At 39.5% G+C, this 25,189-nt stretch overlaps 2 protein-coding genes across 3 annotated transcripts; one reads left to right on the top strand and one right to left on the bottom strand.

Annotated features, from left to right (window-relative positions):
* The first annotated feature begins 508 nt into the window (after positions 1-508).
* Positions 509-21,257, top strand: LOC139657404 (uncharacterized). The gene is made up of 9 exons (XM_071535218.1): positions 509-601; positions 1,382-1,527; positions 6,269-6,378; positions 7,099-7,188; positions 9,593-9,761; positions 14,796-15,050; positions 19,072-19,393; positions 20,095-20,210; positions 20,599-21,257. Exons 2-9 carry the CDS (start codon positions 1,420-1,422, stop codon positions 20,599-20,601), a joined length of 1,173 nt encoding a protein of 390 aa, XP_071391319.1. The 5' UTR covers positions 509-601; positions 1,382-1,419; the 3' UTR covers positions 20,602-21,257.
* A 1-nt stretch (position 21,258) lies between these two features.
* ssr2 (signal sequence receptor, beta) lies at positions 21,259-24,939 on the bottom strand. Of its 2 annotated transcripts, none has more exons than XM_071535220.1 (6): positions 24,895-24,939; positions 24,087-24,244; positions 22,595-22,693; positions 22,224-22,332; positions 22,035-22,112; positions 21,259-21,909 (listed from the first exon to the last, which is right to left on the bottom strand). In XM_071535220.1, the coding sequence occupies exons 2-6, from the start codon at positions 24,242-24,244 to the stop codon at positions 21,799-21,801; spliced, it is 555 nt and encodes a 184-aa protein (XP_071391321.1). In that variant the 5' UTR covers positions 24,895-24,939; the 3' UTR covers positions 21,259-21,798. The 2 variants fall into 2 exon arrangements, with proteins under 2 accessions (XP_071391321.1, XP_071391320.1); XM_071535219.1 differs by lacking the exon at positions 24,895-24,939 and adding an exon at positions 24,698-24,872.
* Positions 24,940-25,189: the final 250 nt, after the last annotated feature.

Genomic DNA, 25,189 nt, shown 5'->3' with positions numbered 1-25,189 from the left:
GCCTACAAAGAAACCATCACCCATTTCACCACATGGTATAACTACAGTTAAATGTTCTCAAAACTAAAGAATATTTAAAAAAAAAATGAAAACAGGGCCCTCTGTCTCGTGGTTTCTGTTTTCCTGTGTGCTGTTGGCATATGCATCACTACTGCTTGTGCAACATTCACCTCAGGTCCCAGCTGAAACTGAAATATTTTTCACCACAATAATCTATACAGTCAGAAACAAGGTGAAATACATAAATGCATTGCAATTGAAATGTTGCCTATAAGAGATATGGATTCAGGATATGGATTCAGTTTCATGCACGCTTTTTGTTTTATTAATTGCTACAGATTAAGTAGATATAGGTATAAATTTCGACTATCAGTTGGCTTGACAGTGAAGGAAGTCTAAGAGGACTCCGTCAAAACAATGTTGCCATACAACAAGAATGCCTTAACAGCAAAGATTCAGGTCCCTCCCCTTAAAGTTGTTATTGCTGTTACCAGTTCCGTTATCTCATTCTTCTTCCTCAGTATCTTGTTCACAGACACACAGATAGTACAAAAAGACAGACATACAGTAAGAGACAAAATTGGTTGCCATCACATAAAAGGTCAGGATTTTTTTCAATGTCTCTAATTGTTATAGAATGGTATTCTTTATAGAAATCATACTAGACAGGCAGTACATTGTGATTAAAACAAGGTTAATCTTGAATTGAACAATGCAGTTTACAGCCTATTGAAGGCTTAGCTGATGAAGACTGTGATATACGGTCGGTTTGACTACTGTTGACAAAATGTATTCGCTTTGGACAAGTGTATGCTAAATGACATAATGTAAATGTAATATATTGCTTACTTTTGTGAATTGTTCTTTTCTGAATTTTTATCATGAAAAACAACACGTCCACAACCAAGATTACTAGATATTCACACATGGGGTACTTTCCTATTTATGCATGTTTGATTGCACTTATTTAACAAATTATTAAACAATTTGTCTTTGTCTAATTATACATTCACTGTTGGTAATTTTGGCAGGCACAGAATTGTGCTATTGACTCTTTGTGGCTTGACAAACCACAATAGAAATTTTTAATGATGTACTATCCTCTTTTATACAATTAATCATTTTGTAAGAGGAGGTCACTTTTTTCAGTGGTGGATATCTCATTTTAGAATAAAAGTCTTGTGTGGTGGAAAGGACCCTCAAGACATTTATGATAAGGTACAAAAACGAAATAAAAGACAAATCTGATTTTAAAAAAAACCCAAAAACATTCTTCTCATTTAGTTTAGCCTTTAATGTTTTGGGGACTTACATACAATAATTACAAGGTAAATCAATGTTTTTGCCTTTGATGGCTTTTCACACTGTATGTGGTGGGCAGATTTTGAAAAGCTGTGCAGAGAGGACTGGGTCAACTCTATGGCCACACAACTACAGCAGCCACCTAATCAGAGGACTCCTCCAATTAAACCCAGACGAAGCTTAAAGATGGCCAAAACTCCCCAAGAAGAGGGGCAGAGGAACCAGGTAAAGGTCAAAATACACGACCGCCGATCAATGAGAGAAGGCAATAAGGCTGCCTCTACCGGTTAATGTCCGTGCATAACACCCCTGACATTTGACAAGGCTATGCTCGAAAATAATGGTCACCTCAAGGATGACACAGTAGGTGTGTTTGTTACAGATGCAGGTTTTGCTTTCATAGTATTGTTGCTTACTAAATAAATACCGAATGAATGTTAGACTAGAAATGAATAGAAGTAAATTTCTAAGCTCGCAAATTCTGGCCATTCACCTTCCCATACTTCCCATGCAAAATTTCTACTCTTGCTCTCATTTCCCTCCTAGTGAACATTCACAGTGTTATTTTTAATGTAAAACCAGCGATATCTAGGCTGGCAACCACGTGCATCTAGTACATTTTCTATGGAAAAAGACCAGTGTGTGCAGCATTGGTTTAATTAAATTTTTAAAACTTCTATATTTTTCTGTTCAGACAATAACCATATAGAATGTACTGTATATATCCATTTGTTTATTTTTTTTACCAACCTGCTTTTTATTGTAGTTTTCTAGAGGTTGGTCTATTTTGACAGTATATAACCTGTGTACAAATGTACAAATAGCACTATCATCAACAGTTATTAATAGCATAGATAATAGCAATAGATTTAGATTTTTTTCCAACACAACTTTTCCATAACTCGCTCCCTTGCTTTCACATCCCATTTCTCACTGCAACTTTCTGCTCCTCCACACATCATCCTGCACCTCATGTCAGCTTTGATTGTGTCTAACTGGGGGTACACCAACATATATTTTTTGTTTTTTATTAAACAATTCTCAATGGATACAGAATCATGTGCACCAATCTTGAATAAGATGAAGATAGTAAAAAATAATAGTAATAATGAATGTTTGAATGTGAAAATGTATTAAAATGAATATATATATATATATATAGCCTATATATATATATATATATATATACACACACACATATATATATACACACACATATATATATACACACATATAAATATATATATCCTATAGATGAGTTTCCTGTTTACAAATAGTCGAGGATGCGCTCACAGTTTAGGGGCAACAAATGGACAACAATGGCGTACCTCGCTACTTTGATCGCGCAGGTGAATGACTGCTGACCCTTATTCAGGCCCAGTTGATGAATGGCTTGTAGACATGGCCAAGTGGCCACCGATCCAATGGCCAAACATACTGTATACACAGTATGTATCTGATTGAAAAGCCTAGCGTATACAAAAGACAGCCTCCGAGCATACAAATCTCTCGATGCTGTAAATTGCGTAGTATGTGGGCATGTGCAACAAATTAGACATTAGATCTCTGGATGAGTTTTGTGTGTTCAGAGCAGAGGTCTTACCCAGCCAGTGTCAAAGTGTGAAGGCAAAGCCCTGTGATGCACGGGTGTACGTACTGAAAAAGGCGACATCCTGACAACAAATTGTACATGTATGGCCGGGTAAGTGTCAACCAGGAGGTATACTATGAAGCTAGCTAACTGAGTTAGCTGGATTGTTAGCACCCAGCTGTGCAGAGCCGGAGAAGCCCCCGGCTAGGCGAGGCGAGCTTAGCGATAGGGGTTAGGTTGGTCTGACCACAACTGTTTCACAGAACAGAGGGGCTTTTTACCAGAGCTATCCAGGTTAGGCACTGGCCGTCCACCGTAAATAGTTTGCACCTCGCTTCTTCTGCTTTTGAAGTAGGAAGTAGTAGTAGTAGTATCCATATGCAGGGAAAACTCAGGGTGTTTCAGTCATATGGTCAAAAGCTAAATTATTTTATTAACACTCAGGGGAGAGGAGCCCTTCGAGAAGAACCCCCTGGTCTGGGCATTCAACTTGCGCGCCTTATCGCAACATCTGGACCTTCCTCTTCCATGCGCCGGTTATTGTTTACAGTCTGATTAGCAACTTGAGACGCGAGAATGGATACAAACAAAGTAAATACACAAACATTGATACTTTTTGTAGGTGTTTTAGGTCCAGAAGACATTTCGGCTAATCTCTATAAACAGATATCTGCATATGAGACGTCGTCTCTCAACTCCAACTCCATTCTCGCGTCTCAAGTTGCGAATCTGACTGTAAACAATGACTGCCGCACGGAAGATGAAGTGTTGGCCCGGATGTCCGCTGGCTACACCGGAAACCCCAAAATATTGGTCGTCACCCCCAGAGTCTAAGCGCCACCGATAGACAATGGGTTCCGAAATTGCTACGATGCTACGATAGCAAGGTAGCTACTTAGCATATCAGGGCCGGTTTTAGCCTGCTATATTAGGGTGGGCTGGTAGAAATAATAGGTGGGCAACTTGGGTGGTAGGTAGCCCAGAGGTTAGAGAAGCAGACTAGTAGTCCGAAGGTTGCCGGTTCGAATCCATGGCCAGATGGCATAAAAATCTGGCAAAAGAACAGCTGGCAACCGGAGGTTTGTCAGCGTCAAGATCAGATGCAATCTCCTGCCATTGTGCCCTCTCCAGTTTATGGCTCTGTGTTTGGATGGGTTAAATGCAGAAGATTAATTTCCCCATGGGGATTAATAAAGTAGTACTCTATTTTATTCTAATTTATAAAGAACAATTTGAAGCAGGGAAATTGGGAGGTAGTGAAGCAGCATTTCTAAGTTTGCTGTTACCCTATGATTTGAGTCAGTGGAGGGCAGATTGATTTACCCTAAAATATATTTTTTTTATTTTAACCCTAACCCATTTTAACATAATCAACTCCATAACATTTATTTTCATTGGATGAGCTTAGTTCTCAAATAAAATTAAAACCTAATCAAGTGAGACTTCTCACCATAGCCAATATTTACAAAACTAGAAAGTAGTCTTATTCAAACTCAAACAACTAAATCAACTAACACAAGCCTATACTCAAACTTCAATGTAACTGTATGTATATATATATATATATTTTTAATGAAAATGCATATTTCAAGCTGTTTATATTTTTGTTAATTTCAAAGCAAATGTGTATTGATAAGATAATATTTATAAGAAAGTGAGCTGTTAAAAGCTCACTTTGTATCTGCGAGCTCTACCCTTCAAATGAATCTAGCCATGATATACATAAAACAAATTTTAGATTGGGGATTTAAAATGATCCAACAATCATCAAATTATCAAAGCAGATCACACTGCCAATATCATTTCATCCGGGTGGGGAGGTGACGCACTCTCCCCAGCCTCAGCAGTTTGAGAAAAGTAACTTCTAGCCGCTTCAGTGGAACCCCTCAGTGGAACCCCTCGGTAGCCAACAGCAGTGGCCCTATATTCTCTATCATATCAAATGAGATACCTCTTACAATAAAGAGCTGTACAGAAATGTGTACATCCAGCCTCTGATAATAGTTGACTTCAAGGACAAATGTAAAGGTATATTACCACACTGGATTCAAGCTTTCCCTGCTTTATGGTTGTAAAATTTCGTCCAACAACAATGCTGTTATACAGCAATGTATCACTAAGACAAATTTACCTTTGTAGTCTAGGGGTAGGCTTAATCCATGTAAGAGTAAGACTAGCCCAATTTTTTATTTATTTATTCTGCAGCACTAGGCCTATCTCTGTGGTCTTGTAGCTTTAGCTTTCAGTCACTTTGTCACACAAAACCAAAACCACACAGTGCAGTTAAAAAACGTCTAACTTCCTGTGTCTATGTCGAATGAGACTGAGTTGTGAAGTAACTGAGTTACTTCACAATCAAATGGCCACTTCTCTTAGGACTTTCCAAAGACGAAGAAATTAATATTGTTTGTCTTATTTATTGTCCAAGATACTAGCTTATCTAAACATGCCGTTGTATTTTATCTGTGCCTATATGGCTGATGATCTGATGTCTTTTGTAGATTGGCATGAAGATGCAACATCCTTTCCTTTCCCAATTTTGTCTACTCCATTTTTCTTCATGACTTCCTCCCTGTCTCCCTTTCTTAGTTAGCAAACTAAAATTCCTCATAGTTGCACAATAATAAGTTATACAGATATTTGAACATAAACACACGTTTAGTGTCTTGGTGTCATACTCTTATAATTTTAATGTGAGATGACATTGTGAATGCAAGGTTAAAGAGCACATTGTCAGCTTCAAGAGAGGATTTTCAGCAGTAGTGTTTTCTTCTGTTTATTCTTATTGCTGTCTGGGAGTCGAGAGAAAAAAACTCCCAGTCTTGAAGCTCTGATGCAGCATCATGTTGACTCAGAGCTGGATTGATAACTCAGACCCTTATTTACTTGTTCTAATTTACCCCAAGTCGCTGCTGAATTTGCATAGAAACACACTGAAAATTCAAAAAAGTCTAGAAAGAGAACCTGGAAATATCAACAAAGGTTTGATATTAATTATGATTTTCAGACATCTAGAAATCATTGCACCTTAAGATTTTTTGACTACATACTTAAAAATGTTATTAAATTTAAACATATTATTTATATGATATTTAAATATATCAGATATTTTTACATTTATTGGTATGATAAACCCCTTGAGTAGCATCTAATTTTCAAGGGGATCCTACAACCCAAAAAATGTAATACATATCATATATTAATATCAATTGATATAAATATCATATAAATGCTGGATAGATGCAGTCCAAATACAAAGGATTATAGCTCTCAACAGTATAAGGTCAAAAAAAAAAAAAAAGTATGTTATTGCAATGTGGATCCCCAGTACTATTTTGCTGCTAAACCTTTGACTTCCTAACTCTCAACTGTCAGACTGTGGTGAAGAGGGTTTCTCCTGCTGCGTGTGAGAGAAGCCAGCTGTCCTGCCTTAGCCAATCGGGACATGAGCTGCCCTGCTGGCTGCGTGGCTGCACTAAACGCAGGTCAGACACATTACTGTATCACGTCAGCTGGCTTTATGGGGTTGTAGCAGAAGATTGTACTCTTCCTAGGAATGTGGGTCTTTTTTTGTTTACTTCTGAATGTGCATGTGAGAGGCAGACAGAGACACAGGAACACACAGACACAAAGATACACAGACAGACAGGAGGCAACAACAAGCAATGGAGGAATCATGTAAAACAGTGATACATATTCACACTACAATCCTGATATACCACACAGCAACATCCCTCTTGGTACAGGGTTTAATTCTTAGAGAAATAATACTAGCTTACTACAACTTAAAACAGCTGAAGCTGCATGTTCTTCAGTTCTACACACAAGGATCATAATAAGATGATCATAATCTGATCATGAATCAGAGCATACGGTACTACGGTAGCCTCAACTGCCAGCTACCGTAGTTGTTTCTACATAAATCATCACTGAAGGTAACATACATCAACATAAATCTTCCTTAAAGCAGACTGTACGGTGCTGGTCAAGTGTGGTAAATAGTTTGAATGAGTGTTACATCACAGTCTTCCCAGACTATTTTCCTGTTTTGTGATTCTGGTTAGAGCCAGACAAACAATATGGACATGTACAGTAGCTATGTGTTTACCTTACATTTGTACAAAGCATAGTCATTTTGTTTGTTGGTTTGGCACATTCATGCTGTTGTCACAAATCTTTTTCTGTCAATGCTGCTTAATGGACAGAGAGGCTGAGGAGCTTTTAAAGGGCAAACCACAAGGTTGTTTCCTGCTTCGACTCAGTGAGTCACAAATTGGATTTGTCCTCTCGTATAGGTAAGCACAAGCACACACACATGTATTTTTGTGGTCTAGCATTCAGTCACGTACACACACCTCTTCATGCATACTGCACATGTATACACAGACACACACAAACACACACACCCACCCACACACACACACAGATCAGTTGCATCAAAAACATGAAAATATAGCCTCCATCAGCCATAAGCGGGGTCCAAGCCCATGGGGCAAATTATATGACAGTGAGAATATAAGCTTGATTCATTATTTTGAACAAGTTCTACATCTCAAAGATAGAGCATTTAAGTGAAAGTCCTGCGACTGCTGGTGAAACAGTGCCTAACCAATTGAAATTTTGAACACATGGTAAGGCTATAGAGCACAACCCAATGTGGTCTGTGGTCTAAGCCCTTCACAGTAATTTATATGAAGTTGGATTGCTTGAACATTTAGGTGTTAAAGCTGCAATAAGCAATTTTCAGACCACTAGAGGGTGACAAAAATTGCAACGCAATTGTAAATAAAGCACAGCAAAGCTACTGGCCTACGGAGGCCCCTAAGGACAAACCTAGTGAGGGACTGTACATAAAGGCTAATCGCTAAGCTGAACATACCTACGGTGAAGTGTCACTGGTCTGGCTTCGCCCGATTGTTCTCCCGCCTGAAGGCTAGATGTCCCACAATGACAAGTGAATAGGTAGCTAACAAGTTTACTAGTTTAACAAGTTTACTCACTCGCCTCATCGATTCCGCCATTACAAGTATTTTATTTTTCAGTAAGCTGCTAGTTTAAAAAAACAATGAAAAGCTACTGAATGGACCAGGAGGTATGGAAGCCTGTTTCCGCCACCAAAATTGCATAATCGCAAAATCACGTGACAATTTTTTTCCCAATAGTATGACTTAGTATCTCATAATTATGAGGTACTAAGTCATAATTATGAGATGCTAAGTCATATTTATGAGATGCTAAGTCATATCTATGAGATACTATCTCATAATTATGACTTAGCATCTCATAATTATGAGAAAGTTTCTCATAATTATGAGCTACTATCTCATAAATATGACTTAGCATCTCGTAATTGGTGGTTTAGTATCTCATAATAAATATGTTTTTGTTTATATAATATATAAACAAAAAACATCCAGTGAGCCGCAGTTCTGTGGCCAAAAAAAGCTTGTTAATGAGAGAGGTCAGAGGAGAATGGACAGACTGGTTCAAGCTAAGAGAAAGGCCACAAATGCTTCAGTAACAGTCTTTACAACAGTGGTGTGCAGAAAGGGATCTGAACACACAAGTAGTTGGCCCTTATGATAAATGGGCTACAGCAACAGATGACCAGCTGCTTCTAGATAGGTGTTAAAGTGCCTGGTGTAAGTCAGAAATATGACATTTATTATGATTTATTATGAGATAGTAGCTCATAATTACAAGATAGTGAGTCCTTTCTCATAATTATGAGATGCGAAGTAATTATTATGAAATGGTATCTCATAAAAATGACTCAGAATCTCATAATTATGAGATACTAAGTCATACTATTGAGAAAAAAATCTCACTTGATGATGATGAAAAAAAAAAAGAAAATCCTGATTTTTTTAACAGGTGGTGGAAACAGGCTTCCATAAGGAGGAGCTTCGTTCCAGAGCGGAATTTGACAACAAGCTTTAGAAAAGAGGTGAAAACACACAGCTAGCCCACGAGTGTGGTATTGATTTATATCATTATGTGTCAATGAAACCTCCACATAGCACAGTTTCAAGATTGGTTATAAGGTCTGATATCACTTATTGCAGGTTTAAGGAATTATGCATCCCTTCTTGTTTGTGTTTTTTTGCCATCAACTTCTTCTGTATGTCATAAAAGGTTTGCATAACATTCAAAATGGCAGAAAACAGTTAAGACTAGAATGAAAACCAATATGTGAAATGGATTTGTGTTGAGCTACGGAATCTGAGGGGAAAAAAAATCTCTTGTTAGCTCTTAAGGAATAACTAGGAACATATTTGCGAACTTCCTCAGCTAGTTTCTCTTCGATCTGCTCCACATTGTCTTCTCTATTGGTGGACGTTAAACAGGTACAGGTAGGAGGAAATACGAAATTGAGTCAACTTTGTAGGAGAAATAAAAATAATGTTGCTATTGCAAGCTTGGCCTGAGGGTGGAGCTATGGAGTGCAACTAAATTTAGTCTGTCACACTTTGGGGTCCATCCCAAATATGTATCTGACTTTTGGCTGCTCTAGCATCAAGCGTTTAGGAATTATGGCTCACTTCCTGTTTGCATGTCTTTGTTGTCAACTTAATTTGTGCAGTTTGGATTTTCAAAACTCTTGCTCTATCGGGCTAAATAAATTGATTCTAGGCCTTATGATTCAGGAGCTATTGACACCTGCGATGCTTGGACCCCTAATTATTTTTTCTCCTCCAGAGGAAAGGATAGGTGTCGTCATTTCATCATTGAGAAGGAGGAGGGCAGTGGGACCTACCTGATCGCTGGGGAGGAGAGTCGCCACGGCAGCCTGCAGGAACTTGTCAGTTTCTACACCCAGAACCCTGTAGGGCCCTTTAACGAGATTCTCACTTCCCCCTGCACTGAGGTATGGTTTCTTTATATGCAGCACAGGGGCCCATGTTCATATTGTATAAAACGTAATGATTACAAAATTCATCAATATCAGATATGGAAACTATCCAGATCTGCCTTGTTATCTCTGAGTTTATTTTATTGGTAACTTTCTTTGTAAACGGTTTGTACATTCACAGCCTCACATGTTTCATGACACCTTTTTAAATGAACAATCAACATTTATAACTGCTTCTTTCACATTTATGTGGCAAGCAATTCCACAAATAATCTATTTTGCAGAGGAGATTAAAAACAAAATACCCTCTATCAATGCACATCAATGTGCCATCATCGCCTAGGGGGTGGGACAGAGATATCTCTACAGATCTTGAATGGATAGAATGGTCTTTCCCATTCAAATCAACCTTCCTGGATGGTCGGAGCGGCAGCCATCCGACCGATCCATACTGCTGGGCTAGCTTCCGTATAAACCGACTTGTGGCAAGTTGCTGAGGCGAGAGGTTTTGTAGCAAGGAACAAAGTAGTGGAAAACTGGCATTGCAGCTGAATTAAGTTGTCAGTCATGCCACCACTAGGTGGTGGTCTTTTACAAGTTGCTGCTATCTTTTTAAGTAGGTCAGAGGTTTTGACATCACAGTTAGTGACAGTGGTTATAGTTGCGTTAATCAGCCGATGTCCATTAGCTGTTTGAAGTTAGCGAATGCTTGGAGTTAGGCTAAGCTATGTTAGTTTATATAGCATTTAAGGGGCTATATTAAGGTACCTGTTTGATGATGCTTTCCAGCTAGGTTTGCTAATATGCTGATTTTGGAGAGAAAGGTCTATCTGCAGCTTGCAGACTCCCTACAAGGCATGCCCCCACATGCTACGTCAGTACAAGAAACGCCCCTCACTGGCTACGTCAGTAAAAGAAACACCCCTCACCCACTACGTCAGTACAAGAAACGCCCCCTCATCACAACGGCTAACTGGCTATCAAAAGACCTCTGATTCTATGCTATTTTGGTTAGCAATTTAACGTAGCAAAGTCGACTCTGATGCTAGGCTATGTGGTTGAAGTTGAAAAACAATCGTTTTCATAGGAAATGTTTTTTGCCTTCTGCAAAGTAAAGCTGCGTGAAAATAAGCGTGAACAAGAAGGAAACTCACTTCCGGTAGAATTTCTTAGCCTTCAAAATAAAAGTGTTCATGTTTTAACAAAATGGTATTTCTCTTGTTGATAATAAATAAAAACATGTTACTCACAGAACCCCCTCCAAGAAACTGTCATAGTGACAATGCAGATGCGGTTGATGTATAAACTGCAATAATTCACACAGAAAGAGGGAAAAAAGTACACATTCAGCTAGTGTGGCTGGGAAAACTACATTTTGTGCCTCCTTGAAATGGGCGTGAAATTGAATCTGCAGGAGGAAAGGAATAAAAAAATGTATAGATATTAAGAAACCTATCGTCATTGTAAGTGTGGGGGCCTTTGTATATTCTTACTTCTTGTACCAAGAGCTCTATCCATGAATTAAGTATACAATTAGACTACTTCAATCACAATTTGGTTTTTGGTGGTGGGGCTATTCTTTAGTTATTTAGGATTAGTTTTTAAACTGAAGTAATGTTGTTGTTTTTTTGTTCTACATTATTTCAAAATACATTTATTTGACATTTTCAATTCCAAGTTCTATGAAAAGTACTCTGTTATATTAAAGTGATGAGAAAATTATACTATTAATTATAATAAAACCCTACAGCAGTCATCCTCAAAGTCCGGACTCCGGTCCGGATCCGGACCGAACCACAACTGTCTCCGGACTCTGAGCAAATTATACTTTTCATATGTATTATTTGTATTATCTGCGAGACTTCGCCGCAACGCAACGAGTCAAAATTATCCGCTTTCTCCACTGCAAGCAGCGCTCTGAATGCCCGACTGCTCCACTGTCTGTGTGAGGACGTCTACTCTGCTTTGGTTTGGTCCAATCACATTCAGCGTCCCGTCATCTCCATGACAGCGGTGAGTCGCGGACGCGACGTCATACTGTAGAGCCGCACTTTTTTTTTCAAACTTTATTTTTACAAGAGAAGAGAACAAAGACCGGTGTAATCAAGTTGACAGCGCAGCTCGTTTCGTCAGCTGTTAGCTACTAGCCTAGATTTGGAACGTGAATCAATCTAAAATGGCGTGTTCAAAGGTGGCCAGCCTACAGCAGTGAGTCTGCATTCTCAACAATGAACACGGTGAAGAACGAGTACCGCAGCCGACTCACCCATGAACACTTGCATCAGTGTCTCTGCCTGGTCATCACACCTTTTGTGCCAAAGTTCAAAGTCTTGGCAGCAGACCAAAGGTGCCACTTCTCTCATTAAGCAACAGTGTTTGACACAATGTACAATAGTTCTGGACTTATTTGGACTTTGATTCTTAGGATGGTTTGATTCACCTTTGGTGGCTGGGTGTGTGAACCGGGTTTGGGGGATGGGGATAATGGGGAAATGGTGATTTGTAGCTTTAATTTAATTTAATTTTACATGTAATTTTATGTTTTATTTAATTTAATTTTATATATTTTATATAATTTAATTTTATATTATATATATTTTATATTTAATTTTATATATTTTATATAATTTAATTTTATATTATATATATTTTATATTTAATTTTATATTATTAATTTAATAATTTAATTATAATTCGTTAAAAGCTTGACTGACCTTAATAAACGGACCTTTGTCTAATTGAAAATTTTCTTTGTGGACCTTTAAGATTTGTATTTGAGTACCCCTGCCCTACAGCATACCCCCTACCTTTCTATTTGTTATGCCAGCGATGCAGTCAGAAACAGCCTACGTCGTCCTCTTAAGCATTTTGCTACATTATTATTAGTTACAGAGATTTCACAATTCACAACTGTGTTTTTAGTGCCAGCCTCGTATGGGGCTTTTATTTTGAAAAGAAAATGCATGTCACCGACAAAACTGGAAATTAAATTTTGCCCAGTTTCACAGAACTGCAAAGTTCCACTGTCCGACCCATTTCGGCCACCATAGTCTCAGGGGGCGTTTTGTACTGACGTAGCCGGTGGAGGGCATTTCCTTTCCAAGCAAGAGAAGCACAATCTTTAATAATGCTACCTTGTCGTAAACAGCAGCCTTCAGTGTTGAGTTTGGACAATTCTCAAGCAAGTGTGACACACTTTACAGCCTTAATGCCCAGACTTGCGTTGTCACCATAGCAAATATCCCTTAAAACGCCATTTTATGCTGTACTAGCCAAATTACCATGATAAACAGTGGAAGGACTGTTCTATCCATTCAAGTTCTGTGGTTATCTCTTTTGGGCTATAGGAGACAGTAGTGTACGTTCACTAAATGAAGACTCAATTGTTTAAAGACAGAACATAAGAGAGTTGGCTGCTCCACCACACGTTTCATGCAATTTCATTTTTGATGAACTGTATTCCGTGTTATTTATTCTATTAGTAGTGAAGAGGTTTTTAGTGTCAGTTGTTCATGATTCATAAAATCAGTTTGATTCATTTAGAGCTCCTGACTCAAAATGAGCGGATCACCAAAAAGACTCCAACTGCCCCGCTACAGCTCAATCTGCACTCTGACACTACTGCCATGTCTAACAGAGAACATCATCTCTAACTTGTAGAACATGTACTGTAATTTGTATTTGAGTACAATTTGAGTATTGGATGTAGGGATTGAAGTGGATACTAATTCTCATTGTGGTTATTACCTCCGACAAGGAGGTTATGTTTTTGGTGCCGTTTGTTTGTTTGTTTGTCTGTTTGTCTGTTAGCAGGATTACGGAAAACTACTGGCTCGATTTTCATGAAAGTTCGTGGAAGGGTGTAGCATGGGCCAAGGAAGAACCATTACATTTTGGAGTGGATCCGGATCCGACTCACGAACAAGCAATAATAGCATGAACCTTGGTTCCCTTCTAGTTATTATTTTCATTTCAAGTCATTTTCAAGTCAATTTGGCTCCCTCAGGTTTTATTCTATAGCCTCTCATCACAAACATGTCTCAAGGGACTTTACAGAGAACAAGCCTACCTAGATCTAGCTAATCAACAATCACAAAATGAGGCTGAGTGTGCAATAGGTCCTGGGACAGTAACAATAACATGGACAACTAGAAGGTCACTTGGAGAGCGCAGACCTCCGCCAAGGTTGTGCTATTATTGCTTGTTCGTGAGTTGGATCCGGATCCGCTCCAAATTTAATGGGTTCTTACTTGGCCCATGCTACATCCTTCCCCGAAGTTTAATGAAAATCGGGCCAGTAGTTTTTCTGTAATCCTGCTAACAGACAAACAGACAAACAAACAAAACGGCACCGAAAACATAACCTCCTTGGCGGAGGTAATGACAATGAGATAAGAAAACAAATAAGACAAAGAGTAATAAGATAAGGCAGAAGGCAGATGGGACATGCCAGTTAGGGCAGCACCATCGTCGACTGTCAGGTAAAATCACTGCGTGCAACAGGCGTCTGAAAAAGGAAAGACAAACAGACAGCCACACACATATACAGCTGTTCTAAGCACAACCCACACATATTATTAATGCCGTCTAAACTAAAGTAAGAGAAGAGTCTGTGTCGGTTTCAAACTAGCCAGGCTAGGGTTGGTTGTAGTGAGAATAGCATAGCTTGGTAAGATGTTCCTTCAACTTCTGGTTGAACCACTGATTCATGCTTCACGTGGAAACATGACAGTGTTGACGTAATTGCAGCCAAAACAACTGGGAACGGTGCCTGCATTTGGGAGCCACTGCCACCTGAAATTTCTTTTTTTGTCGAGGATTTGGAGAGATGAATTTTCCTATAACACCATTAAAGTACTGAAGTTTTTAACTGCAGTCATTGAAGGCACTAGAGGCATGAATGCCAAGCTATGCTGATGGCATGTTTTGGGTGTGATAACATCAATTTGGCTGTGCACTGTCACGTCCGTTTCTGCATGAACCATGAACTAGCGGTAAGGCATCCACCAAAACATATGTGCAAAAGCAACTTTCCCTTTCATTCAGCAGATGGGTGCTCCATGTCTCTTGACCGCTCTTTCTCAGTCCAGCGATGTTTGTGACGACGCAGGGAAGTTGGAGGATGCTGCTAAAAGAGATGCAACGAATGCACATAAAAATGAAACCCAGTCATCACCATTCAAGACTATAGGCCCTGAATTGGACAGGACTCCAGAGTATGCTGTGGTGAGGAAAGCACTGAAGAAATCCCTCTCAGTGCCTGAAAATCAGCTGCAGGAACGTGTGCCGCCCTCTAGGGTAGAGGTAAAGCATCATACATTACCCTGTGGTTTAACAGTATTGCCAGATTAACATTTCGCATTGTGCATGCCTGGAGGCGTGGCCAGAATGGCCCGGCCATCATTGGGGACCAGGGATGGACTGGCCATTGGGACTATTGGGAGAATTCCCGGTGGGCAGCTCTATCTGTGGGCTGGTCTGTCGGTCGGCCCACAGACAGCCGGGAATCAGCCCAAAATAATATAGGCAAATGTAACCAAAATAATAGCCTAAACCAGTCCTCATGTTACATAGCCCACTGGCAGACACCATGACTTTTATAGTCCACTTGCTAGAACAATATGCACTCAAGGCTAATCTGACACTATCTGACTTTTAAAATTAGATTATTTTACTACCCAAGAAACTACAAAGCTCACCTGTAAGCAGTTCTTTAATCCTAAATCACAAATGAATAATGATAATGATAAGCTAGGTGTTTTGTTGCAATGACTATAGGCTATCTGTTCTGTCAATGCCCAAGACTGTAGCCAGCATTACAAAATGCTGTCGTCATTTGTGCTTCTAATAAGATTATTTCCTCAAAACAAGCATGCAAACAATCATGTGAAATCAATCATTAATGCCAAAAAATAGTTCCAAAAAGTTTATTTTAAGCCGGGACTGATTTTCTAAGTGGCTTCCCCACCACTCCATGACTGTAGTATACACATATACTGTTGCAGAAAAATATTCTGTTGTAGATTTGGATCAAGGAAATCACTCAGGGTCAGTGGCGGATTAAGATGATCAGAGTCCCCTAGGCTACACTTTGTGTAGGCCCCTATACCTATCCCATCACAAGAAAAAATATAATAATAAATAATATATCATAATAAAATATACAATAATAAACAATAAATAAATTATAAATACTATAATAATAAATAATGACACATTACATGCCGGATTCGGAGCAAGAGTCTGCTACTGCCAAGTCAAAACGGAATATGAGGGAATACACACAGGAAACGCACACACTATAAAGGGAGCACAGATACAGACACTTCTATAGTCTGTAATGTAAACACAATAATGCAACCAAGATTCGCAGACAATCTGCGAGCTGACATAAAATCATGTACACGCTTGCTTTGAGACTGAACAACAGCAGCAGTGGCATTAGAGCCCTGTCCCGGTGAGCCATTCTTTCAACAACATCAGCATCAGCAATCACAGGACACACCCAACTCATGCAATTCCATTGCAGCCAACAAAATAGACTCACTCAGATCAAACAATACATATCTACGATTAGCCCTATATAGCACAGATCCTTAAAAGATACAGGCAACAAACCAAACAGCAGTGCACAATTATAAAACGCTATAGTCCTTAGAAGTTTGCCGACCATAACAAAACATATTCTTACCTTTAGAAGGTTTTCTTTCTTGTTTTCCTTGCGGAAAAGTCTTTGATGAGGCTTGTAAAATCCATTTTGCGCAGGATATCACTTTCAATGGACATCAGAGCCTATTTTGAGTCTCTTTTGATCCATGGTTGATCTTAGTCTATTTTTGACCGGGGCCAGTTTCGAAAAAGAGCACTCCCCGCTCGCATTGGTTACTGGCAATGTCAAGAACAGTCTGAAAGCAATGTCAACATTTGGAAATATTGACTGCAGGTTTCTCCTTCTTATGAGTTGCAGTAGTCCCCTTGCTGATGTGTCCTCGCGAAATATGCCAATTCAGAGAATTGGCATATTTCATCCACAAAATCCCACTCCAAATCACCTGCATATTTCTTTTGAAGATTAGTTGCTGAATTACGTAGATCATTTTGGGCGATGGAGGGAATATTGTTCAAAAAGCCAAATGTCTCATGAATGGTCTTGTATGATTGGTACCTCCGATCCATTTCGGCAATGAGCCGGTCTATGACAACAATAGACAGTTGTTTTGAACTTCTCTCGGCCTGATTTCTCACACTCAGGCTCTGTGGATTCATCTACTTGTTTTTTTCTTTTTCTCTGCCTCTGCGTATCTACCCTGTACTGTTGTGACACTGTTGGAGACATGTTTTTTGCTCTCTCTCACAGGTGTCAAATTCATCACGTAGGCCTGCCACATAACCCCTTAATGACCTAACCAAATCAGCAGCATTGCATAAGTCCAATTCAGTTGCCTGTAAAGCAGTACTTGTCCTCTGACATCGCTGGAGTATGTTGTTCCACATGTTACACAGAAAGGCGTTTTCTAGTTTTCTCATTTTTAGGTTGAGCATCCTGGCTTCATCACGAATAGGCAGATTCTGGTTAGGGTCATCTGCTTTCTTTGTCAGCGACTCCTGAATACTGGCATAATTCAGATCCAGTGCTTTGGTTGCTTGTGCGTGTGCTGACCATCTAGTATCTGACAGAGTTTTTAATGTCTCTATTCTTTGGTTGTCATTAGGTTGTAATCCTGTCGTAATTATCTGCCAACAGGAGGTGGATTTTGAGGAAAAATTAAAAAGTGTCTGAACAAAGTAAAAACATTCCTCTGTCTCAAAGCAGTAGTTCACACAGTTGACTCCCACTAAATTGAGCGTGTGCACAGCACACGGTATCCACTCAACCAAAGGGTTAACCTCTCTAATACGGGCTTGCAAGCCTTTATAGACGCCAGACATGTTGGATGCATTATCATAACATTGCCCTCGGCAATTGTTAATATCAATGCCCATTTCCTCTAAAACAGTTAGTACTGATTGGCAAAGGGACTCCCCTGTATGACTTTGAATTGGCAGAAAGTTGAGAAAACGTTCCTCAATGCAACCATCAGGTGACACATACAAGTTTCAAGTTTATTTGCCATTTACATAAAAATGCATTGGAATTCTTGATCACGAGCCTCGCGTCATTCAGCAAAAAAAAAAAAAAAAACACATGAGAAACATGGTAGAAAAAGGACAGAGACACATAAGAAACTAAAATAAAAGAATGATAAAACATAAAACATATGCAGCATGCATTGTCAGCAAAGTGTGAGCGTGTGCTTGTGCTGTAGCACAAGCAGTGTGCTGTAGTTAGTAAAGTGCAGTAGTGCTATTCATTTAAAAACCAGACCGCCTCTGGGTAAAAACTGTTTACAAGTCTATTTGTACGAACTGCTTGCTTTACCCTTCTGTCTGGGCAGCGCTCCCAGCGGTAGCGTCTACCTGATGGTAGCTGAGTGATAAGGCCACTGCCTGGGTGGCTGGGGTCCCTAACTATTTTCTGGGCTGATGGGCTCATTGCTGATTTTGTTATTTTCATAGGATTTGTTGACGGTAAGCAATGCATTAAAAAACACCAGCCTTATCCTTTAAGTATTCAGTGGCGTTTGTGTTGATATATTTTATAATATTGGATAGGAAAAATGTATAAACTGGGCATAATTACCACTTATCAATGATGTATTTCCATTTCTGCTTGTGTAGGCTTTGTGCTTGATTTCACGCTTTTGGATGCGCGGCTAAAACAACTAAAACGGAAACAGTGTGGAAACAAACTCGCATGCTGCTCATGTGCTGCTGACATGACCGGTGTAGACTTGGTGTAGTCTTTTTTGCCAAGATGCATTTGATGCATTTAAATGCTGATATCATAAATCTATGGAGTAGAAGCAGCAGGCTCCATCAGGTTGTCAATTTGAAGACAGAGTGGACAATATTCTATTATAACCTCATTTGAACTATGCTAGGGGCCAATTTACTTAAATACCACTATATTCATCTGCATTTCATATTAATTTCATATTAATTAAACTAGTAATTGTTAGCTACTGTGTAATTTTATAAATATATATGGATGAGCAGGTGCAACATTCTTACTATAAAAAACTGAACTATATATGGTGGCATTAAAAACATTACATTTGTGTGTCCTGGTGGCTCATCTGGCTAACAACTGATAGGAAAAGGCAAACGCACAGTATGTAGGCCTACAGTGTAAGTAGTGCAAGGACGTTGCATCTCTATTTCAGGTAGCAACTCTAACCTTTTCACTTATAGCTCTGAATCAAACCATGTGGTTTGTTTTTTCCAGGAGTTCAACATTCCAGACCTTTTCACCAGCAGAGGACCATGTGATAGTGACAACCTCATTACTGATGCCCAGTATGCCAGGGTCAACAAGCCTACCAGGGCCATGAGGAAGGAAAATAAATCTCCTTATGTCAATGTCAACACCCTGCCACAGCAGCAGGGGGCGACAGATGCTTCTGTCCCAAGGGATCTGGGATATTGGAGGTTGGAGTCTCTTCATACCTATGAGGAGACTCCTCATCTAGACCAGTGGGAACAGAGGTCCCATGAGGAGATTGGCTTTTATGCTACTGGAAGGTGGCGAGACACTGAAGCGAATGCAGGTGAGAAGTAACAGACAGTAGTATTTGTTTCGGGGAGGTTCAGTCTAGGAATGACTTGGAGAAAACTATCCAATCCATAATCATCTCATTACAGCAACTACCAATCCACAAGTACAACTTAAAAATTTGTGTTTTTAATTAATTCTGACCCTCATGGTTAAACAAGAGTAAGAGTCTATCAGCCCTGTGGCACTGAATTCTGTGGAAGCGTACGTGCCGGGAATCGACCTCAGGTTTCCCGACTGAGAGTCTGCAAACTAACTCCCTGCAGCATTCTTTTGGTAACCCACGTGACTAAAAGTGGTGAACTGACTGACCGATAATGTGAGTCCCTGCTGTCGCGGGGCTAACAATAAATAGGTGGTAATTATAGGTGCCTCAAAACAGACTCAAATATTAAAAATGACTAGAAATATTTGCTTTATGCAGCATGGAATGATAGTGGGTGGAAATGGAAATTTGTGATAACCAAAGCTGGTTAGTTGCTAGACAAGATCAATCAATTAATAAAAAGATAAAGTCTGATAATTTGACTGAGGTCTGGTTTTCAAAATAAAGAGCTGTACTGTAAACAACAGCATATCTTTCATAACCCATGTTGTGCTTCTTTGATTCCATGAAAGGGGTTAGCCTTTGCATGTAAATGCATTTAAAATGTCTTTGTCACAGTAGTCCTAACAAGACATCTCCCCTAATCTCAGCATGCACTCAACATCACATTTACTCAGAGGTAAACCTGAGAGGGACTAGAGGAGACCCTGCTCATATAGCTGCCCAAAGCCTGCCTTCAAGGACAGGAAAGGATGCAAATGCTCAGGTAGGCTACAATTGAGTTCTATGCTTATATAACCCTAACCCTAAGAAGTGACAAATATCGACAACAAGAGATTGTTTAATTTAGAAGTTGTTTAGGTTTGTTTACATTTGCAATGTAAGTGTTAAGAGTGAAAAGGGAAAATAGGCTATATTTTGAGTTACAATGTACTGAAAAAAAAGCAAAAATGTTCAAAATGTACATCATGTGTCTTTCAAGACTGAACCTGACTCAATACTACTTCAAAGCACAAACCTTTTACCATCAATTAATCACTGTTATTGTCTCAACCCAAAGCATTAGCTCTCAGTAATCCTTCAAATCCAACATGCTGAATTTTCAGTATCATTCCAGTTTCAAGTTTTTCAAACATTGCTCATTATTTTTCTAGTGACAGATCCTGTGATGCAGATCTCCATCTCAACATGCAGCATGTCTACTGACAGCAACCTTTGACCAATGACACCACCTAACCCCAAACCCTCTCTGTGAATAAAATATGCAGACAGTTTACTGCACATGTTATGCATATCGGAAGTCTATAAAGCCTTTCAATGAACTATTCATTCTAACTCGTTTTTATTGCCTTTCGATTGTCGCTCAATATAGTAAACAGCAAAATTAGGGTAAAAACAAAAGGTTAGTCAGGTCAGAAAAAAAATATTTACTGGCCATTTCAGCCCGCAAGGCAATATAAACTAGAAAGTTTGAAAGGGTGTGCAGACATACTATGTCCACTATATATACACACACTGCTGCCTTGTTTGTCTACAGTACTAGAACTTCACTAATCATATAATGTTGGTGTGTTAAATAATTTAATTCAAAAGACTTAACACCACCATTGGACTGCAATGCAGATGTATTGTCAAAAAAGACTTTGCTCAAAATCAAGTGATAACCTTGAGGCAGCTACAATTGTTTGTGGTCCCCTGCGGTGTAAAATGTTACAGAAACTGACTGAAAGCTCAAACTACTTACAAAAGTAATGTAAAACCATGTAACATTTCAAAAAAAGATTGTTTCAACAATAAAAGAAATCAGACACACCTTTGTAAAAACCCAGCTTGTTTTAATTGTTTTTTTAGTTGCACTCTAGCTAGACAAGAGAATGCAGTTTTATAAGTAATCAACTTGAGGATCTCAATCAAATGAATTACAAAAAAACCCCAAAACAATTAATGTCACTAACACGCTGGTGGTTGTCATCTCACATGAACCCAGTATCAGTACTATGAATGTATAAATATGACAGGATGACCAATGCTGGTAAAGCCCAGTCCATTATCCATAGATTACAATGGTTTAATGGTAAATTGACTGCTAAAGTTTTTTGTGAATTCACTACACCAGCGTAGGAACTAACCACCAAAAAGAAGCTTTTCACATTTCTCTTGGTGGTGTTCTTCTAATGCTGATCCAAAATGCCATTAATTACTTGCTTTTTTCAAATAACCAAGTTCCTTGATCAGTGTGAGTTTTATTTGATCTTTCACCCCCAATATGGGTTATTAAGATATTCAAATACGCCATTCTGTCCATCCATGAGTTCCACCCCCAATCCCTGATCCTTAAACCCAGCGGTGCATCTTCAGTTTTTCTTGGCCTTTGGTGAGTCATACTTCCTCTTGCTGGAGTACCAGAGGAGCAGTGGGATGCCGATGGAGGGCAGGGTCATCACACCGAATGCAGCCCAGTCCAGCTGGAGAAGGGGCAGGTGGGAAATCAAGTGAGGTTACAAGGGCTAAAGGGGCTGATGTAGTATTCCATTTTAAGGGAACAAAGCAGTGTCATGAATGTGTGAGGCATTTTGAATGCACTACTTACATAGTGAGGAGAGAAGCGCCGGTCAAACTCCCTCTGAGCCAGGATGCCTCCCTGGCCAGGGGCACTGGTGTAGCCAACCTGCAGGAAGGACAAGACGCTTCAGCTCATATAAATTTTAACTGCATCCAGTGGAACATGGAGATGTCAGGTGCTATGTTAGATCCATGAAGGGAAATTAACTTATCTTACCACAACTTGCCCTCCCTCTTGGGCCAGGTAGCTGACAGATGCAGAGGTGAAGTTAAAGTAACCAGCCTTCAGGGGGCGCAATACCACAGTATGAGAGACATTGCTGGCACTGAGAGTGCAAGGGTTAAGGTAGACCACAGTTTGAAAAACAGGGATAAGACTGAAACAAACCAATTCAGGTAAATATAAACAATTATGTGGTGATGATTTCAGCTCTACTGACAAAGGTTCTGGATGAAGAGTTAATTTCAAAAGCTGAAGAATCAATCAATGCAATATTTGAATTCAAAATTGCTATTGTAAAAATTAGAAGACCCTGAAATAATGTAGCACTTATAATGGCCCAGGTTGGGCATTCAGGTTCAGGATACGGTGCAATCCTGTCCCATTTGACATTCAACATTCCTGAAACAATCCCGAAATCTTCTGGGGGGAAGGAATCGTCTGACAGCTCAACTTCCAAGGCAGCACTGTAGAGCAGAGACGTACAAGAAGAAAACAAACAATGAGATATACAAGGAGTGCAGCCAGCTGCAAACTAGTAGTGTTGGTCATTACAAGTCCCTTTGCTGATTCATGTAATTTTGTTCAGTTCAGTACAAAAATTCAGATCCACTTCTGTTCAGGGTGTATTGTTGGTTTTGCTGATGGTTTCGTTCATTCCTGTCATAAGCACTACAATTGAAAGCATCTTTCCACACGTAATCCTTTCATATTATTCCTTGGGTACTAGCTGTAGTGGTAGTGATAGTCAACAGTTTATCAGTACAAGATAGTCATTAGTTTATCAGTGGTTCCGGCACTTTCAGTAACTTTTTTTTTTAGGCTACGTTCAGTGACGATTGAGGTCTTGTCAGTTACGTTAACTGAGACACGATACATTAAATCATTAAACACTTAAGTTTCATTACGGTAGATGGAAGTCTTTCAAATGCCAATTCACCTCTCTAACTCTGACAATTTTGTAATGTTGGATACGTCATGCCTTTACAACAGGGTTTTAAATGGGAAAGTGTATCAAAAATGGTGGCTAGGCTATCATTAATTATATCTATTCATACCGCAGCTACGTTTTTTCCAGCTGACAGTTGGTGCTTTCAGTCACCTGTAGGGGGAGCCCACTATGTAGAGTTGTAGACTGAGTTACTGATTCAGTTGACATTACTGTACTGCAATCCTGCCCCTTGTCCTGGTCACTCAATTGTGATAGGCTGCTTCATATAGCCAGCCTATCGCATCTTAGGTTGCTACAACACAGCAGGATTTTTTAATTAAATCTTTCAGAGTGGTGACTCAGTACACTCAGTTCATTAGAAAGATCTGTTCCTCAACGTTATCTATTCGTTGGCTATTTAGTTGGCTGCAGAAAAATAACCAACCTCAAAAAGTTAATTCAAAATGTTACAGGAATTCCTTTAAGTCCTATAAAATGCTGCTTCTCCAAAACTAAATTGTTAGAACAGCACTGAAGAAAATCTGTTTATCAGCTAGACAAAGTGAACAGAGCAGACCTATAAAATCTTGGTTTCCCACTTGCATCCACTACCTTGAATTAAAAAAAAATGACCACAAATTTATTTTTCTAATCTTCATTTTCCATCAAAGTGAGCTTCTCTCTAGTTAATGATTCAGTTAAACCCTGTTTTGCCCAACAGGGAGAATTATATTCAGAATGTCCATTCATTTTCTCTACTTGCTAAATCCTTTTCTGGGTAGTGGGGACATACACAATGTCCCTGAGGTTATTTACGTTTTCACTAAATCAATGTCAAACAAAAAAATTAAGTCGAGGACACAGCCAAGCCTATACGGAAAAGGGATCTGCACAGAAGAGCATCCCAGCGTACTCCATATGCTCCTCACCTGGTGCCCACATTGTAGATGTTGTACTGCAGGGTGAGGTCGCGGCCCTCCACAGCGTAGCGGTTCAACAGGGACTTGGAGGCCAGCAGACGGGCTCCCTCCTCTCCTGATCCCAGCCCGAGCAAGGCCAGCACAGCAAAGATGTACAGCGTCCTCATCTGGCAAGAAATTAGGCTGTAAGGCTCCATTCAAAACCTGACAAACTATTTTAGAGATGGACCCATAATGTTACCATGACAAACTCATCCTGGATGTTACTTAGCCCTAGCCAACTAACGTTAGCAATTTGCCAGAATAAAACCGCCAGGGCAAATTCACTTCCGTACATATAAGGCATTTTTTGCAGAAACAGTAACTAGGTTAACGTTATGTTTGACTATTGACGTTGAATAACTATTAACCTAGCAAAAATGGCTAGCCTACGTGTACAATCTAACCTCTGTATATCTCATCTTAAATTAGCTGTTAACTAGAAAAGCAACCACAGCGCTCCTCTTGGCAAATATGAAAGCTAATGGAAGTGCAAAAACGAATTATGTTGCTCGCTGGCTTCTCCAAAAGCCCAACCAAGATGCTGCTAGCTGGAACATCATGTTAACCATTACGCTTACGTGTACTTCACGGGCCATGGCAGACTTCAACCGCATAGAATTAGAGACTTTAGAGCTTTGATTTTACATCAAACAAGGAAAGATAGAAATTCTGGTAATATTACGGATTAACTTGGTTTTAAAATACCAAATCGGATAAATTAGGATTGGTAAAGTAAAAAAAGAAAAAACCATCAATAGAAAAGTCAGACTGTTACCGTTGACAATTCCTCTCCGAGTCCTTCTCAGGTCTGTAAGGAGCTGGAGCCGCGCATGCTCAGTAGCTTTCAGCTGGTGTTTGGATGACGTGTATTGAGGAGAAACTCAGAGCAGGCTTGATAGCGCCCCTGGTGTCTTGGAGGAACAACGCACAAAGCAGCAGATTGCAGATTGCACTCTGAGAAAACCTTGCCCCAAATGTAATGGCCAGCACCTAGGCATATTACATGATGTGAATAGAACTCAAACAGCATCTAGAGTGCTGTACATGAACCCACAAAGTATGTCACCCAA

This window comes from Centroberyx affinis, unplaced genomic scaffold (assembly GCF_046629955.1).
Source record: "Centroberyx affinis isolate AG114_WGS23_722 - 3 ecotype Tasmania unplaced genomic scaffold, CSIRO-AGI_Caff_v1 ptg002680l_1, whole genome shotgun sequence".
In the NCBI taxonomy this organism is placed as follows: domain Eukaryota; kingdom Metazoa; phylum Chordata; class Actinopteri; order Beryciformes; family Berycidae; genus Centroberyx; species Centroberyx affinis.
The sequence above is the reverse complement of the archived record's forward strand: the minus strand, read 5'-3'. Positions and strand labels throughout refer to the sequence as shown.

Coding starts and splice junctions, on each gene's coding strand:
- ssr2 (XM_071535219.1), bottom strand. CDS start 24,733: ATGCGGTTGAAGTCTGCCATGGCCCGTGAAGTACAC. Junction 24,245..24,697: donor CCATGGCCCGTGAAGTACAC/GTAAGCGTAATG, acceptor ATTTCTTGCCAG/ATGAGGACGCTGTACATCTT. Junction 21,910..22,034: donor GGCGCTTCTCTCCTCACTAT/GTAAGTAGTGCA, acceptor CCCCTTCTCCAG/CTGGACTGGGCTGCATTCGG.
- LOC139657404 (XM_071535218.1), top strand. CDS start 1,420: ATGGCCACACAACTACAGCAGCCACCTAATCAGAGGACTCCTCCAATT. Junction 1,528..6,268: donor AAGAGGGGCAGAGGAACCAG/GTAAAGGTCAAA, acceptor CTCAACTGTCAG/ACTGTGGTGAAGAGGGTTTC. Junction 9,762..14,795: donor TCACTTCCCCCTGCACTGAG/GTATGGTTTCTT, acceptor TTCATTCAGCAG/ATGGGTGCTCCATGTCTCTT.